Source organism: Cololabis saira, chromosome 6 (assembly GCF_033807715.1).
Source record: "Cololabis saira isolate AMF1-May2022 chromosome 6, fColSai1.1, whole genome shotgun sequence".
Classification (NCBI taxonomy): domain Eukaryota; kingdom Metazoa; phylum Chordata; class Actinopteri; order Beloniformes; family Belonidae; genus Cololabis; species Cololabis saira.
The window spans coordinates 2,498,985-2,511,903 of NC_084592.1; the positions used below are offsets into that span (position 1 = coordinate 2,498,985).

At 43.1% G+C, this 12,919-nt stretch overlaps 1 protein-coding gene across 2 annotated transcripts in view; it reads left to right on the forward strand.

Moving 5' to 3' along the window:
- Positions 1–999: 999 nt before the first annotated feature.
- The window catches only part of pgap1 (post-GPI attachment to proteins inositol deacylase 1), a 42,508-nt gene continuing 30,588 nt past the window's right edge, over positions 1,000–12,919 (forward strand). Inside the window, exons 1-5 of one of the 2 annotated variants that reach the window (XM_061723033.1) lie at positions 1,000–1,200; positions 3,059–3,212; positions 6,340–6,515; positions 10,326–10,497; positions 12,224–12,384. In XM_061723033.1, coding sequence (XP_061579017.1) covers positions 1,069–1,200; positions 3,059–3,212; positions 6,340–6,515; positions 10,326–10,497; positions 12,224–12,384 — 795 coding nt within the window. In that variant the 5' untranslated portion in view covers positions 1,000–1,068. Of the gene's footprint in view, positions 1,201–1,292; positions 1,332–3,058; positions 3,213–6,339; positions 6,516–10,325; positions 10,498–12,223; positions 12,385–12,919 lie in introns of those variants that run through there. The other variant, XM_061723035.1, reaches the window with a different exon arrangement.

Here is a 12,919-nt window from a genome sequence, read left to right on the forward strand (position 1 = left end):
TTCTGTCTCATTTATTCATTCACACATGCACTAATATACTTGGGAAACATAATATAATATATTTAATTTTCTGAGATGGAAAAAATAAGAACTTTATTGATCCCACATAGGAGTAATTCATGTTTTATCAGCTATAGAGAACAAGGTAGTACCGAAAAACAATGTATATCCCCCCTCACAAAAATAATAAAAATAGAGAAACATATTTTCTCATCAACAAAACAAATTTAAAATTTTTCAAATAACAAAATAACATATTTGAACCATTTTTCAGACAATAAAATAACTGAAGAAATCTGAAAAATTGTTCAAATACAGGACTGTCTCAGAAAATTAGAACATTGTGATAAAGTTCTTTATTTTCTGTAATGCAATTAAAACAAAAATGTCATACATTCTGGATTCATTACAAATCAACTGAAATATTGCAAGCCTTTTATTATTTTAATATTGCTGATTATGGTTTACAGTTTAAGATTAAGATTCCCAGAATATTCAAATTTTTTGAGATAGGATATTTGAGTTTTCTTAAGCTGTAAACCATGATCAGCAATATTAAAATAATAAAAGGCTTGCAATATTTCAGTTGATTTGTAATGAAATGAATCCAGAATGTATGACATTTTTGCATTACAGAAAATAAAGGACTTTATCACAATATTCTAATTTTTCTGAGACAGTCCTGTATATTATTTTGTTACTTGAAATGTTTTTAAATATGTTTATGTAAAATATGCTTTGTTGATGAGAAAATATGTTTCTCTATTTTTCTTATTTTTGAAAATTTATTTATTTTGATTTTTTACTAATTATTAATTATTTTTGCCTTGGTCTTCTTTGTGTTGAATAAAGTTTTTTAAAAGGCTATCTCGTCTCCCATTGGTCGTTTTGTGTTGTTTTTCCCCCGGTTCTCTCTGATTGGCTGAGTGCCGGGTTGTTTTTCCCCCGGTCCTCTCTGATTGGCTGAGTGACGGGCTGTGCTGCTTCCTGTAGTGACCAGCTCCCCACAGCAGGATTAAACATGGCGGCTCCTCCTCCCGTATAAACCATACAGGAACCTGGAGCAGCATGGGCTGCGGGACGGCGGCCGGGTTCGGCCTGGCCCTGGGGCTGCTGCTGCTGGGCCTGCGGGAGCTGCTGACGGGCTGCGAGGAGAACCGCTGCAGCATGACCTACATGTTCGAGCTGCCCGAGTACCGGGTGAGAGGAATACTAGCACACCTGACACAAACCAGCACCACACCTGACACACCTGACACACCTGAACACCTGTCAGACCTTAACAGAACCGCTGCAGCATGACCTACATGTTCGAGCTGCCCGAGTACCGGGTAGGGGAACCAGCACCACACCTGTCACACCTGTTAGACCTGAACACCTTAACACAAACCAGCACCACACCTGTCACACCTACCACATCTGTCAGACCTGAACACGTCCAGAACCGCTGGTGTAATCAGAACTGTGAGGGGAGTCTGGGATGTTACTGGAAGTAAAGAATGTAAAGTATTAGAGAGCAGCATGCCTACCCGGAAGTCTGCACCTGCTACTGGCTTTGGAGCCAATAGATGGATCCCAAATTCCACACTTCCACCTTAATGAGTAGCAAAAACAGTATGTGAGATTTTTTAGTGCGTCCAAAACATTAGTACGTACTCAATAGTATGTAGTATCCATGCTCATTCTGGAGAAATGTATTAGTGTGGATGATGGACACTAGCGGTGCGTCCGAAATGCCGTACTAAACAGCATATACTAAAAAGTATATACTTAAATTCGGCCCACTTTTGAGTAAATATCAGTAGGCCTAGTGTGCATTAATTCGGACGCACTATTCGGAGCGCTCACGTCAGGAAGTGACGTGTCACAGCAGCAGTAGCAGCTGTTACCATGGTAACAACTCCTGTCACAGCAGCAGTAGCAGCTGTTACCATGGTAACCTGTCACAGCAGCAGTAGCAGCTCCACTCCACTCTTTCCTGTTTATCCTGTCCGAAATAAGATGACATTATATAATATTATTATATACGAATATTATAAAAATAATATCATATAATAATATTATAAGATGGATGGATAGATGGATAATAAATGACATATACGTATCGCTTAGCAACCAAACACCGCTGCATTGCATTGTGGGAAGTTTCTGCTCAGCTAGTGTCCATCAATCCACACTAATACATTTTTCCAGAATGAGTATAGATAGATCATACTATTGAGTACGTACTAATGTTTCGGACGCACTAAAAAAATTTGCATACTCATTTTGCTACTCATTAGGGTGGAAGTGTGGGATTTCGGACGCAGCCTAACTGAGCAGGAACTTCCCACAATGCAATGCAGCGGCGTTTGGTTGCTAAGTGATACATATATGTCATAAGTATAATATTAAGTATAATAATATCATATAATATTTGTATTGTAACCTTGTGACAAGATCACCAACAGTAAGAAGCAGTCGGTCAGCTGAGGTAAATATAAAAATAATTATTTTATTACAAAATCAAAGTAATGACAGATGAAGGATTTCATGGAATACAAAAAAAAAACATATTGCTACACAACAAAAGAAAGGAGACAAACTATATTTAAATACTCAATTCTGATTGGCTGGCAGGTGGAGGTTATAAGTGATAACCTACACCTAAGTGTAGGTTGTCACTTATAACATAAACTACTAGGTCAAATTGCCTGATATCCCTTACATATTTTATGTAACATTCTTTTTGAGCTGTTTTGTCTTTTATATATGATGTGTTTTATTTATTCTGTACAGCACTTTGGTCAGCTGTGGTTGTTTGTGCAGAAGAAGCTTGAACTGACTGTTCCTTATCGCTGATGCAGCGTTCATGTTTCTGTAGCTAGCCCTCTCATGAAAACAGGAGGACCAAGAGTTCCTGGGAAATAAACCTTGCTGCTTTTGTTAGTTTACAGCTCCAGTATAGGAAATTACATTTTAGTCTTTAGTTTTTTATTGAAATCATTCTACCGCTGAGTGGAGTGTGTGAAGTTGAAGATCTAATAAATGTGGTTGTGATTTGTGCTTGAATGCTCAGCGTCTGGCCGTCCCTCGCCGCGTGGCCAGGCTGTACCCGGCGTACGGCCTGTACCTGTACGGAGAGGGGCAGTACGCCCAGGACACCCGCACGCTGAAACTCACCGGAGCGCCCGTGCTCTTCCTGCCGGGCAACGCCGGCAGTTACAAACAAGGTAAGGAACTTGGATGGACCACATCACCTTTTTTGTTTCGTTTTGAGTTTTTTGAGATTCCACAATTGTGGAAATTAACACAAAATCAACAAACCCCTCCACACATTATTTTTGCATTAATGCATAATTGTGAGTTTATTGCAAATTTTCCCCAAAAAAGTTTTGGTTACTGCTCCTTCCCACCTGCAGATGGCAGTATTTGGTACTGTTACCACAGGTTTAGGGCTGGAATGTACTTGCTGTTTGGCTGTTGGCATCCGTTCGTGCACACGTCCAGCTGCGGTGTGAACAAACGTCGCTCGCGCGTCATACCGGACATAACCAGTTGGGGGCAGTATGCAGAGCCGGGGTTGGAAAAGCCATAAAATATTTGCTAGTAGTTTAATAAACCAGCTGGTGGAATAAAGACAAATAAACAGACAGCAACACAGATGGAGAGGAGATCACTGCTCTGCTTTTCTTGTGGTCTCGGTAAAGAAAACAGCGCGATCGGAGATGGTTTGTCGGGCCGTTCAACCAGAGCCGTCGGGAGACTGGAGAGCTCGTTCATCCTGCCGATGCAGCAACTGATGATGAGAGACAGCGGGGATATTCCTGCGTTTACTCCGTTTGGTTTGACAACTTGTTACATGGGATTGTCCCGCTGATTCAGCTCCAAACCAGACAGACGGCAGCAGAGAGCTGGCCGTCATCCTGCTACCTGACGGGGACGAGCTGCAGCAGCCAGGTGGAGCAGCATGACGTCAGGAAATTAATGTACTGAAATATCTGGAGCAAAGTTGGTGTTGGTGGAGCGATGACTGAAGAACCTCCTCACGGCAAGAAGGTCCTGGGTTCAATTCCCGCCAGGGACGCTGTGGGCGCTGAGTGTTCTGTTACATTATACTCGTTTTTAATAATGATTTGCTTTTTCTTGTCTCTTAACAGTTCTTCTCCTACATGTTTCTGCGTATGATGTGCAGGAAAATTAAAATCAGAAATATATTGGGCTGATTCCATATCCCCTGGGTTTTACCTACTTTTCAGCCTGTAGGTGCTTACATACTGGCATTCTATAACATTTCTGTAAAAATGGGCCACCAACTTTACTCCATTGGGCTTTATATACTGGCCTTAGGAAGAGAGGAAAATCTCACCAACATGTGTCCGTACATACAGTGGGGAGAACAAGTATTTGATACACTGCCGATTTTGCAGGTTTTCCCACTTGAAAAGCATGTAGAAGTCTGTAATTTTTATCATCTCTTCAACTGTGAGTGTTGGAATCTAAAAAAAAATCCAGAAAATCACATTGTATGATTTTTAAGTAATTAATTTGCATTTTATTGCATGACATAAGTATTTGATACATGAGAAAAACAGAACTTAATATTTGGTACAGAAACCTTTGTTTGCAATTCCAGAGATCAGACGTTTCCTGTAGTTCTTGACCAGGTTTGCACACACTGCAGCAGGGATTTTGGCCCACTCCTCCATACAGATCTTCTCCAGATCATTCAGGTTTCGGGGCTGTCGCTGGGCAATACGGACTTTCAGCTCCCTCCAAAGATTTTCTATTGGGTTCAGGTCTGGAGACTGGCTAGGCCACTCCAGGACCTTGAAATGCTTCTTACGGAGCCACTCCTTAGTTGCCCTGGCTGTGTGTTTCGGGTCGTTGTCATGCTGGAAGACCCAGCCACGACCCATCTTCAATGCTCTTACTGAGGGAAGGAGGTTGTTGGCCAAGATCTGGCGATACATGGCCCCATCCATCCTCCCCTCAATACGGTGCAGTCGTCTTGTCCCCTTTGCAGAAAAGCATCCCCAAAGAATGATGTTTCCACCTCCATGCTTCACGGTTGGGATGGTGTTCTTGGGGTTGTACTCATCCTTCTTCTTCCTCCAAACACGGCGAATGGAGTTTAGACCAAAAAGCTCTATTTTAGTCTCATCAGACCACATGACCTTCTCCCATTCCTCCTCTGGATCATCCAGATGGTCATTGGCAAACTTCAGACGGGCCTTGACATGCACTGGCTTGAGCAGGGGGACCTTGCGTGCGCTGCAGGATTTTAATCCATGACGGCGTAGTGTGTTACTAATGGTTTTCTTTGAGACTGTGGTCCCAGCTCTCTTCAGGTCATTGACCAGGTCCTGCCGTGTAGTTCTGGGCTGATCCCTCACCTTCCTCATGATCATTGATGCCCCACCAGGTGAGATTTTGCATGGAGCCCCAGACCGAGGGAGATTGACCGTCATCTTGAACTTCTTCCATTTTCTAATAATTGCGCCAACAGTTGTTGCCTTCTCACCAAGCTGCTTGCCTATTGTCCTGTAGCCCATCCCAGCCTTGTGCAGGTCTACAATTTTATCCCTGATGTCCTTACACAGCTCTCTGGTCTTGGCCAGTGTGGAGAGGTTGGAGTTTGTTTGATTGAGTGTGTGGACAGGTGTCTTTTATACAGGTAACGAGTACAGGTGCAGTTAATACAGGTAATGAGTGGAGAACAGGAGGGCTTCTTAAAGAACAACTAACAGGTCTGTGAGAGCCGGAAGTCTTACTGGTTGACAGGTGATCAAATACTTATGTCATGCAATAAAATGCAAATTAATTACTTAAAAATCATACAATGTGATTTTCTGGATTTTTTTTTTAGATTCCATCACTCACAGTTGAAGAGTACCCATGATAAAAATGACAGACTTTTACATGCTTTGCAAGTGGGAAAACCTGCAAAATCGGCAGTGTATCAAATACTTGTTCTCCCCACTGTACCATTTAGTTCTTGGGCCTTGGCTCTGTGTATGACTAGTCGGCACATGTACAATGTGAGCAGAAAGTTGTTAACTTGTCACACTTCTCACTCTGTTATGGAATGGGGAAATGGCCCTTACATGCATGACTAGTCTCTCCTTTTTCACGCCTTTTGGTCTACCTCAGGAGGCGGAAAAAAGGGGTGTGTACAGATTTTACACCTTGTGTGGAAAACCGCTCTTACATATAGGCACCGTGATCGGCAAAAGGGGGGAATTATCTGCAAAGAAATGCCAGTATGTAAGTGCCATGTGCCTCATGATTGACACACCCAATACACAACAACATCTTGCTGAGAATGAGACAATCACATGTGGTCTTATCTTCACATAGCTCGCTCGCTGGGATCTGTGGCCTTGAGGAAAGCTGAAAACATGCTGGGAGATGTGCACCTAAATGTGTTCACTGTGGACTTCAATGAGGAACTCGTGGCTCTTTATGGCGGAAGTTTGCTCAGACAAACCCATTTCCTGCATGAGAGCATTAAGGTCATCCTACGGCTCTACAAGGTCAGGCAACACTGGTAACCAAACTGTCTTTACTGAATTAAGATGACTTTCTACCCCACAAATATCCAATTCTGTTGTGTTATCCATGTAGACTCACGGGCTACTTCAACAAGTACACCTTGTAAGTACTGAGGTGGACCCCCTGTTGACCTTAGAGCTGCATGGGTTCTTGGGGTCACAGATTTAACAAGATTCTTGAAAAATTCCTCATAGATATTAGTCCAAGTTGGCATGTCAACATAATGGTGGATTCACTCTGAAAGCGTCATGAGCGTCATAGGCGTCCGGCTGCCATTAATTTTCTATGAAAGCGCTGGGAGAGGCGTCGGGAGCAGCGCATTGGAGGCCTCCAGAGCGTCAATTTGAAGTTGAAAAATCACTTTATGCAAATGAGCAGCGTTGACGCCGAGGCAGCGTCCAATCACAGACCGGGATTCCCAAGCAAGAAGCCTCAATGCAGATTGTACTTTCACACAAACGTAGGCTACACTCATTCACATGCATACACGAGCAGAGCTGTGCACTAACAAACTTATTTTATCAGGAATATATTTCATCCAGAAATCCATTTTTGCTGATTTGACTGCCGTTTTTACCTGAACTGCTCATGTGAAACACGTAACTGATGGTTGAGGAGCTGGATGGTCCCAACCATTTTATTTGCTACATTGATCCTTGTTAAGGAGCATCAAACTCACTCTTATCTACGTGGAAATACCGCTAAAATATAAAGAAGGCTTCCCAAAGTGTGATCCATGGTGAAATAGGAAAACTGATGATGTGCAGCTATGTATAGATATATGTAGACTATATGCACTTTGTTCCCTCCAGTTCTGCAGCGCAGCTTTAGCCCCGCCCACTGCAGGCGTGGACAGACTTTACCAAGCAGCGATGCAGGAGTCCTGAGCCTCCACAGGCCATTTTTGACGCTTTCACTGTGAATCCAGGGTTACAATGTTTGTGCAGATTTGTTGGCTGTGCGTCTATGACCTTCTGTTCCATTACATTCTTAAGGGTTCTTGTTGGACTTTGAGTTGGTTTAAGTTTTGTGACATGGAGTATTAATGCTGCTGGAAGCACGTTATTAGAAGAATGAGGTACATGGTCAGCAACAATACTTAAGTATGATGTTTAGTTGGTACTAATGGGCATAAAGTGTGCCAAGAAAATATACCCGCACCATTATACCACCACCACCACCACCACCAGCCTGGACCGTTGATAGAAGGCAGGATGGCCCTAAGCTTTCATATTCATAACTCCAACTTCTGACCCTACTGTCTGAATGTAGCCTCAGTTTGCTGTTCTTAGCTAGCTGTAGCGGCTTCACTGTAGTCATCTGCTGCTGTAGAGCATGTGCTTCAAACTTACAAACCTGTCCACAGTCCAATACTATGGTTACAACCAAGATTAGACGTTAATTGTAACTCTGGAGACATGGAGACCAAAAAAAATGTTTGGTCTCAGGATGGGCATTTGAACATAGATATCAAGTGAGATGGGCTTACTTTTGGAAGAAGCCCTAAATGTGCAGCTCCAAGGCGCTGCTTTGGAATTCCCCGGGTGAACCGGAGGTTGCCCCTTGATTAAAACCACTGGAGTTCTGCTTGTTTTTCTTCATCTGACACTAGCTTGACCAGTCTCCTGTGATCTCTGGTATCAACAATGACATCTTCTTCCAGAGAACTGCTGCTCAATTTTTTTCTAACCGGTTTTTCAAACCATCTATTAAGCTCTTAAGATGGCCGTGGTGAACCTGACAGTAGGTCAGCAGTTTCTGTAATACCTAGTCCCACAGTCAGGCCACAGTGACGGTCTTTACTCAGAGTTTTTACCCTGGTTCTGATGCTCAGGAAGAACTTAACCCTTGTGCTGTCTTCAGGTCAAGGAAGGAAGGAAGGAAGGAAGGAAGGAAGGAAGGAAGGAAGGAAGGAAGGAAGGAAGGAAGGAAGGAAGGAAGGAAGGAAGGAAGGAAGGAAGGAAGGAAGGAAGGAAGGAAGGAAGGAAGGAAGGAAGGAAGGAAGGAAGGAAGGAAGGAAGGAAGGAAGGAAGGAAGGAAGGAAGGAAGGAAGGAAGGAAGGAAGGAAGGAAGGAAGGAAGGAAGGAAGGAAGGAAGGAAGGAAGGAAGGAAGGAAGGAAGGAAGGAAGGAAGGAAGGAAGGAAGGAAGGAAGGAAGGAAGGAAGGAAGGAAGGAAGGAAGGAAGGAAGGAAGGAAGGAAGGAAGGAAGGAAGGAAGGAAGGAAGGAAGGAAGGAAGGAAGGAAGGAAGGAAGGAAGGAAGGAAGGAAGGAAGGAAGGAAGGAAGGAAGGAAGGAAGGAAGGAAGGAAGGAAGGAAGGAAGGAAGGAAGGAAGGAAGGAGATAGCAGGAGGAAAGAAGGAAGGAAGGAAGGAAGGAAGGAAGGAGATAGCAGGAGGAAAGAAGGAAGGAAGGAAGGAAGGAAGGAAGGAAGGAATAGCAGGAGGAAAGAAGGAAGGAAGGAAGGAAGGAAGGAAGGAAGGAAGGAAGGAAGGAAGGAAGGGAAAAAAGGAGAAAAGGAAGGAAGGAAGGAAGGAAGGGAGGGAGGGAGAAAAGAAGGAAGGAAGGAAGGGAGAAAGGAAGGGAGAAAGGAAGGGAGAAAGGAAGGAAGGAAGGGAGAAAAGAAGGAAGGGAAGGAAGGAAGGAAGGAAGGAAGGGAAAAAGAAGGAAGGAAGGAAGAAGAAGGAAGAAGGAAGGAAGGAAGGAAGGAAGGAAGGAAGGAAGGAAGGAAGGAAGGAAGGAAGGAAGGAAGGAAGGAAGGAAGGAAGGAAGGAAGGAAGGGAGGGAGGGAGAAAAGAAGGAAGGGAGAAAGGAAGGGAGAAAGGAAGGAAGGAAGGAAGGGAAAAAAGAAGGAAGGAAGGAAGGAAGGAAGGAAGGAAGGGAAAAAAAGAAGGAAGGAAGGGAGAAAGAAGGAAGGAAGGGAGAAAAGAAGGAAGGAAGGAAGGAAGGAAGGGAAAAAAGGAGAAAAGGAAGGAAGGAAGGAAGGAAGGGAGGGAGGGAGAAAAGAAGGAAGGAAGGAAGGGAGAAAGGAAGGGAGAAAGGAAGGAAGGAAGGGAGAAAAGAAGGAAGGAAGGAAGGAAGGAAGGAAGGGAAAAAAGAAGGAAGGAAGGAAGGAAGGAAGGAAGGAAGGGAAAAAAGAAGGAAGGAAGGGAGAAAAGAAAGAAGGAAGGAAGGAAGGAAGGGAAAAAAGGAGAAAACGAAGGAAGGAAGGAAGGAAGGAAGGAAGGAAGGGAGAAAAGAAGGAAGGAAGGAAGGAAGGAAGGAAGGAAGGAAGGGAGAAAAGAAGGAAGGAAGGGAGAAAAGAAGGAAGGAAGGAAGGGAGAAAAGAAGGAAGGAAGGAAGGAAGGGAAGAAGGAAGGAAGGAAGGAAGGAAGGAAGGAAGGAAGGAAGGGAAGGAAGGAAGGGAAGGAAGGAAGGAAGGAAGGAAGGAAGAAGGAAGGAAGGAAGGAAGGAAGGAAGGAAGGAAGGAAGGAAGGAAGGAAGGAAGGAAGGAAGGAAGGAAGGAAGGAAGGAAGGAAGGAAGGAAGGAAAGAGGAAGGAAGAAGGAAGGAGAGAGCATGAGGAGAGAAGGAACAGGAGAATGAGGTAATTTTGACCCAAAGACAGTACCAGGGTTAAGCAGCTTGTCCTCTACATGTCAACATCGTGTGAACAGCTGCCCTGTGATTGGCTGATTCTACAGTCTATTAACACCAAAGAGCGGGTTGAGCCAGTGTACATGTATTCATCTGTAATTGATGAAAAAGTTGAGAAGATGTGTTCCCCAGACAGATGTCCAGTGTTTTGTCCTGCAGCATTCCAAGAATCCTCCCCGGAGCGTGGTGCTGGTGGGCCACTCCATGGGAGGAGTGGTGGCCCGGGCTCTGTTCACCCTGCCCCACTTCCACCCTCACCTGGTCAGCCTCATCATCACCCAGGCCTCCCCCCACCGGGCCCCGGTCCTGGCTCTGGACCCCTACCTGCTGGGTGAGCAGCAGCAGCCCTGCCCTCCGTCCTCCATCACGGACTACGTTTACATGCAGTCAAAACTGGGGTTAAGGTCAATATTCCGGTTACTGAAACATTGGGAATAATCTGTTTCCATGCGTGAGCAAACAGGGTTATCCCTGTATACATGGTTATTAATCATTTATCTGGATCAAACCAGCGACGCACGGAGAACGTGATGACGCAATTCCCCTCATTTCTGCTTCTTCTTCCTGTATCCAAATTCAAAACAACAACAATCAAAAGTCTCATCCATTATGTTGAATTGGGGGAAGGTAGATGGGTCAGACCTGCTGGTACCGTTTTGTTTCTTGGTCCTGTAGTTCGCCATTATCAGCGTCTTCCAGCGGAGCTTGATCTGGTCTGGTGTTCCTACGAATGCTGCTTTGCGCAACTTTTCTCTCACCTTCTTTTAAATCTTCTATCCCGGTACTTTCTACCGTCTACAAATGCAGAAATGTTCATATCCTTCATTACATTTATGAAGTGATTAGTCTCCTCCTGGTCTTGTGTTTCCCCGTGTTTATAAGAACTTCCTGGACTCAAAAGACCAGGGGCCGGATTCACCAATATGTTCTTAAGAACGATCTTTGGAAATGTCTTAAGATCTAAAATTAAGAAGTTCATAAGAAAGTTCTTAAGTGCAATTCCTCAATATTTTCTCAAGAACCGCCTTAAGAACTGTCATTTCTTACAAATTTCTTATTTTTCCTACTTAAGAACTTCTTAAAATATGTCATTGCATTGCAGGCGCCAACAAACAACATTTATAGGTAGTTTGGTCTTAACCGTCAGTCACTCACTAAACATGGAGAAGGAGAAAAAGAGATGCAGGAACTTTTCAAGGTTATGGTGGATGAGATTAATGTGCCAAAAAAAATACTATTGGGGAAAATTAATAATAATTAACCACCACGCTAACTTACATGCTAACAAACAGTTAACGGGCTCTTTGTGTAATTAATTACAAAGTATATCCTCAAACTATGACCTACTAGTCTAAACTTGTCTAAAATTTGTTGAAAAAGGTGATATTAAAGGATTATTATTATTATTATTATTATTATTATTATTATTATTATTACCTTTTCACAGAAGAAATTTTAAGACAGGTCAAGGTTGTCTTAAAGTTAAGAACAAAGTCAAGAACAAATTTGAGAACTTTTATTTCAAGAATACCATTTATTCTTAAGTTTTTTCTTAAGAAGAAACTTAAGAAGAAAGTTGAGAAAATACTTAAGAACTTTTTTGGAGAATATGACTTCTTCTCTTTTTTCTTCTTAGGACTGAATTTAAGAAAAAAATGACACTTAAGGAGATTTTTTTTCTTAAGAATGTTTTGTGAATCCGGCCACAGGATTCCTTGCGAAAAGAACATGCGCAGAAAATGGGGATATCCCGTTAGGCTAAACATGACCAAATATTCGGTTAGAAAAGGAGTAAGGGGTCATATTTGGGTTTTTAAAAACCTGAATATGAGCAAATTCCAGTTATTCAAAGGGGTTATTGGTGTTTACATGGCCGTGCACAACTGGGTTATTGCTAATATTCCGGTGAGAAAAGGTTTATTGACTGCAGGTAAACGTAGACATGGTTTCCATGTGGAAACACAGGAGCATGATGATCAAGGCTTTAGTCTAAAGACTTTTTTTTCTTTTTTTCTTTCTTTTTTTACTGTTCTCCCCTCTTTCCTTGTGGTTCATAGATTTCTACTCTGCAGTGAGGCAGAAGTGGGTGAACCAGGCAAACAAGCTCAGAAACATCACTGTCCTGTCTATTGGGGGTGGTTACCGTGACTACCAAGTCCGCTCCGGCCTGACGTCCCTCCCGTGTCCTCAGGGAGACCCCAATAAACTGTCACTGGTGGTAGGATTTGTCTATAAAGTGATGAGTGATACATTTCTTTTAAACCACAGGAGTTGTAGTCAAAGTTTACCTTCTGCTTTGTAATTGATTGTCATTATTCACTTTTTTCTGTATTGTTTTATTTCTGGGACGATTTTAAAAGACGGGGATTATAGAAGGAATGCATTGACGTCACTTCCCCACTGGACCCCCTTACTCACACTGAGTGGTAAAAACAGCTGCAACTACTGGAGAAGACGGGATAACAGCTGATTATGGGCTTAAATTAAAGTCAGTTGGACTTGACAGTGACCCGTACAGTTACCCCAAGAACCAGTGGTCCATGGACATTAATATTTGGTACAGTTACCAAGAACCAGTGGTCCATGGACATTAATATTTGGTACAGTTACCAAGAACCAGTGGTCCATGGACATTAATATTTGGTACAGTTACCAAGAACCAGTGGTCCATGGACATTAATATTTGGTACAGTTACCAAGAACCAGTGGTCCATGGACATTAATATTTGGTACAGTTACCAAGAACCAGTGGT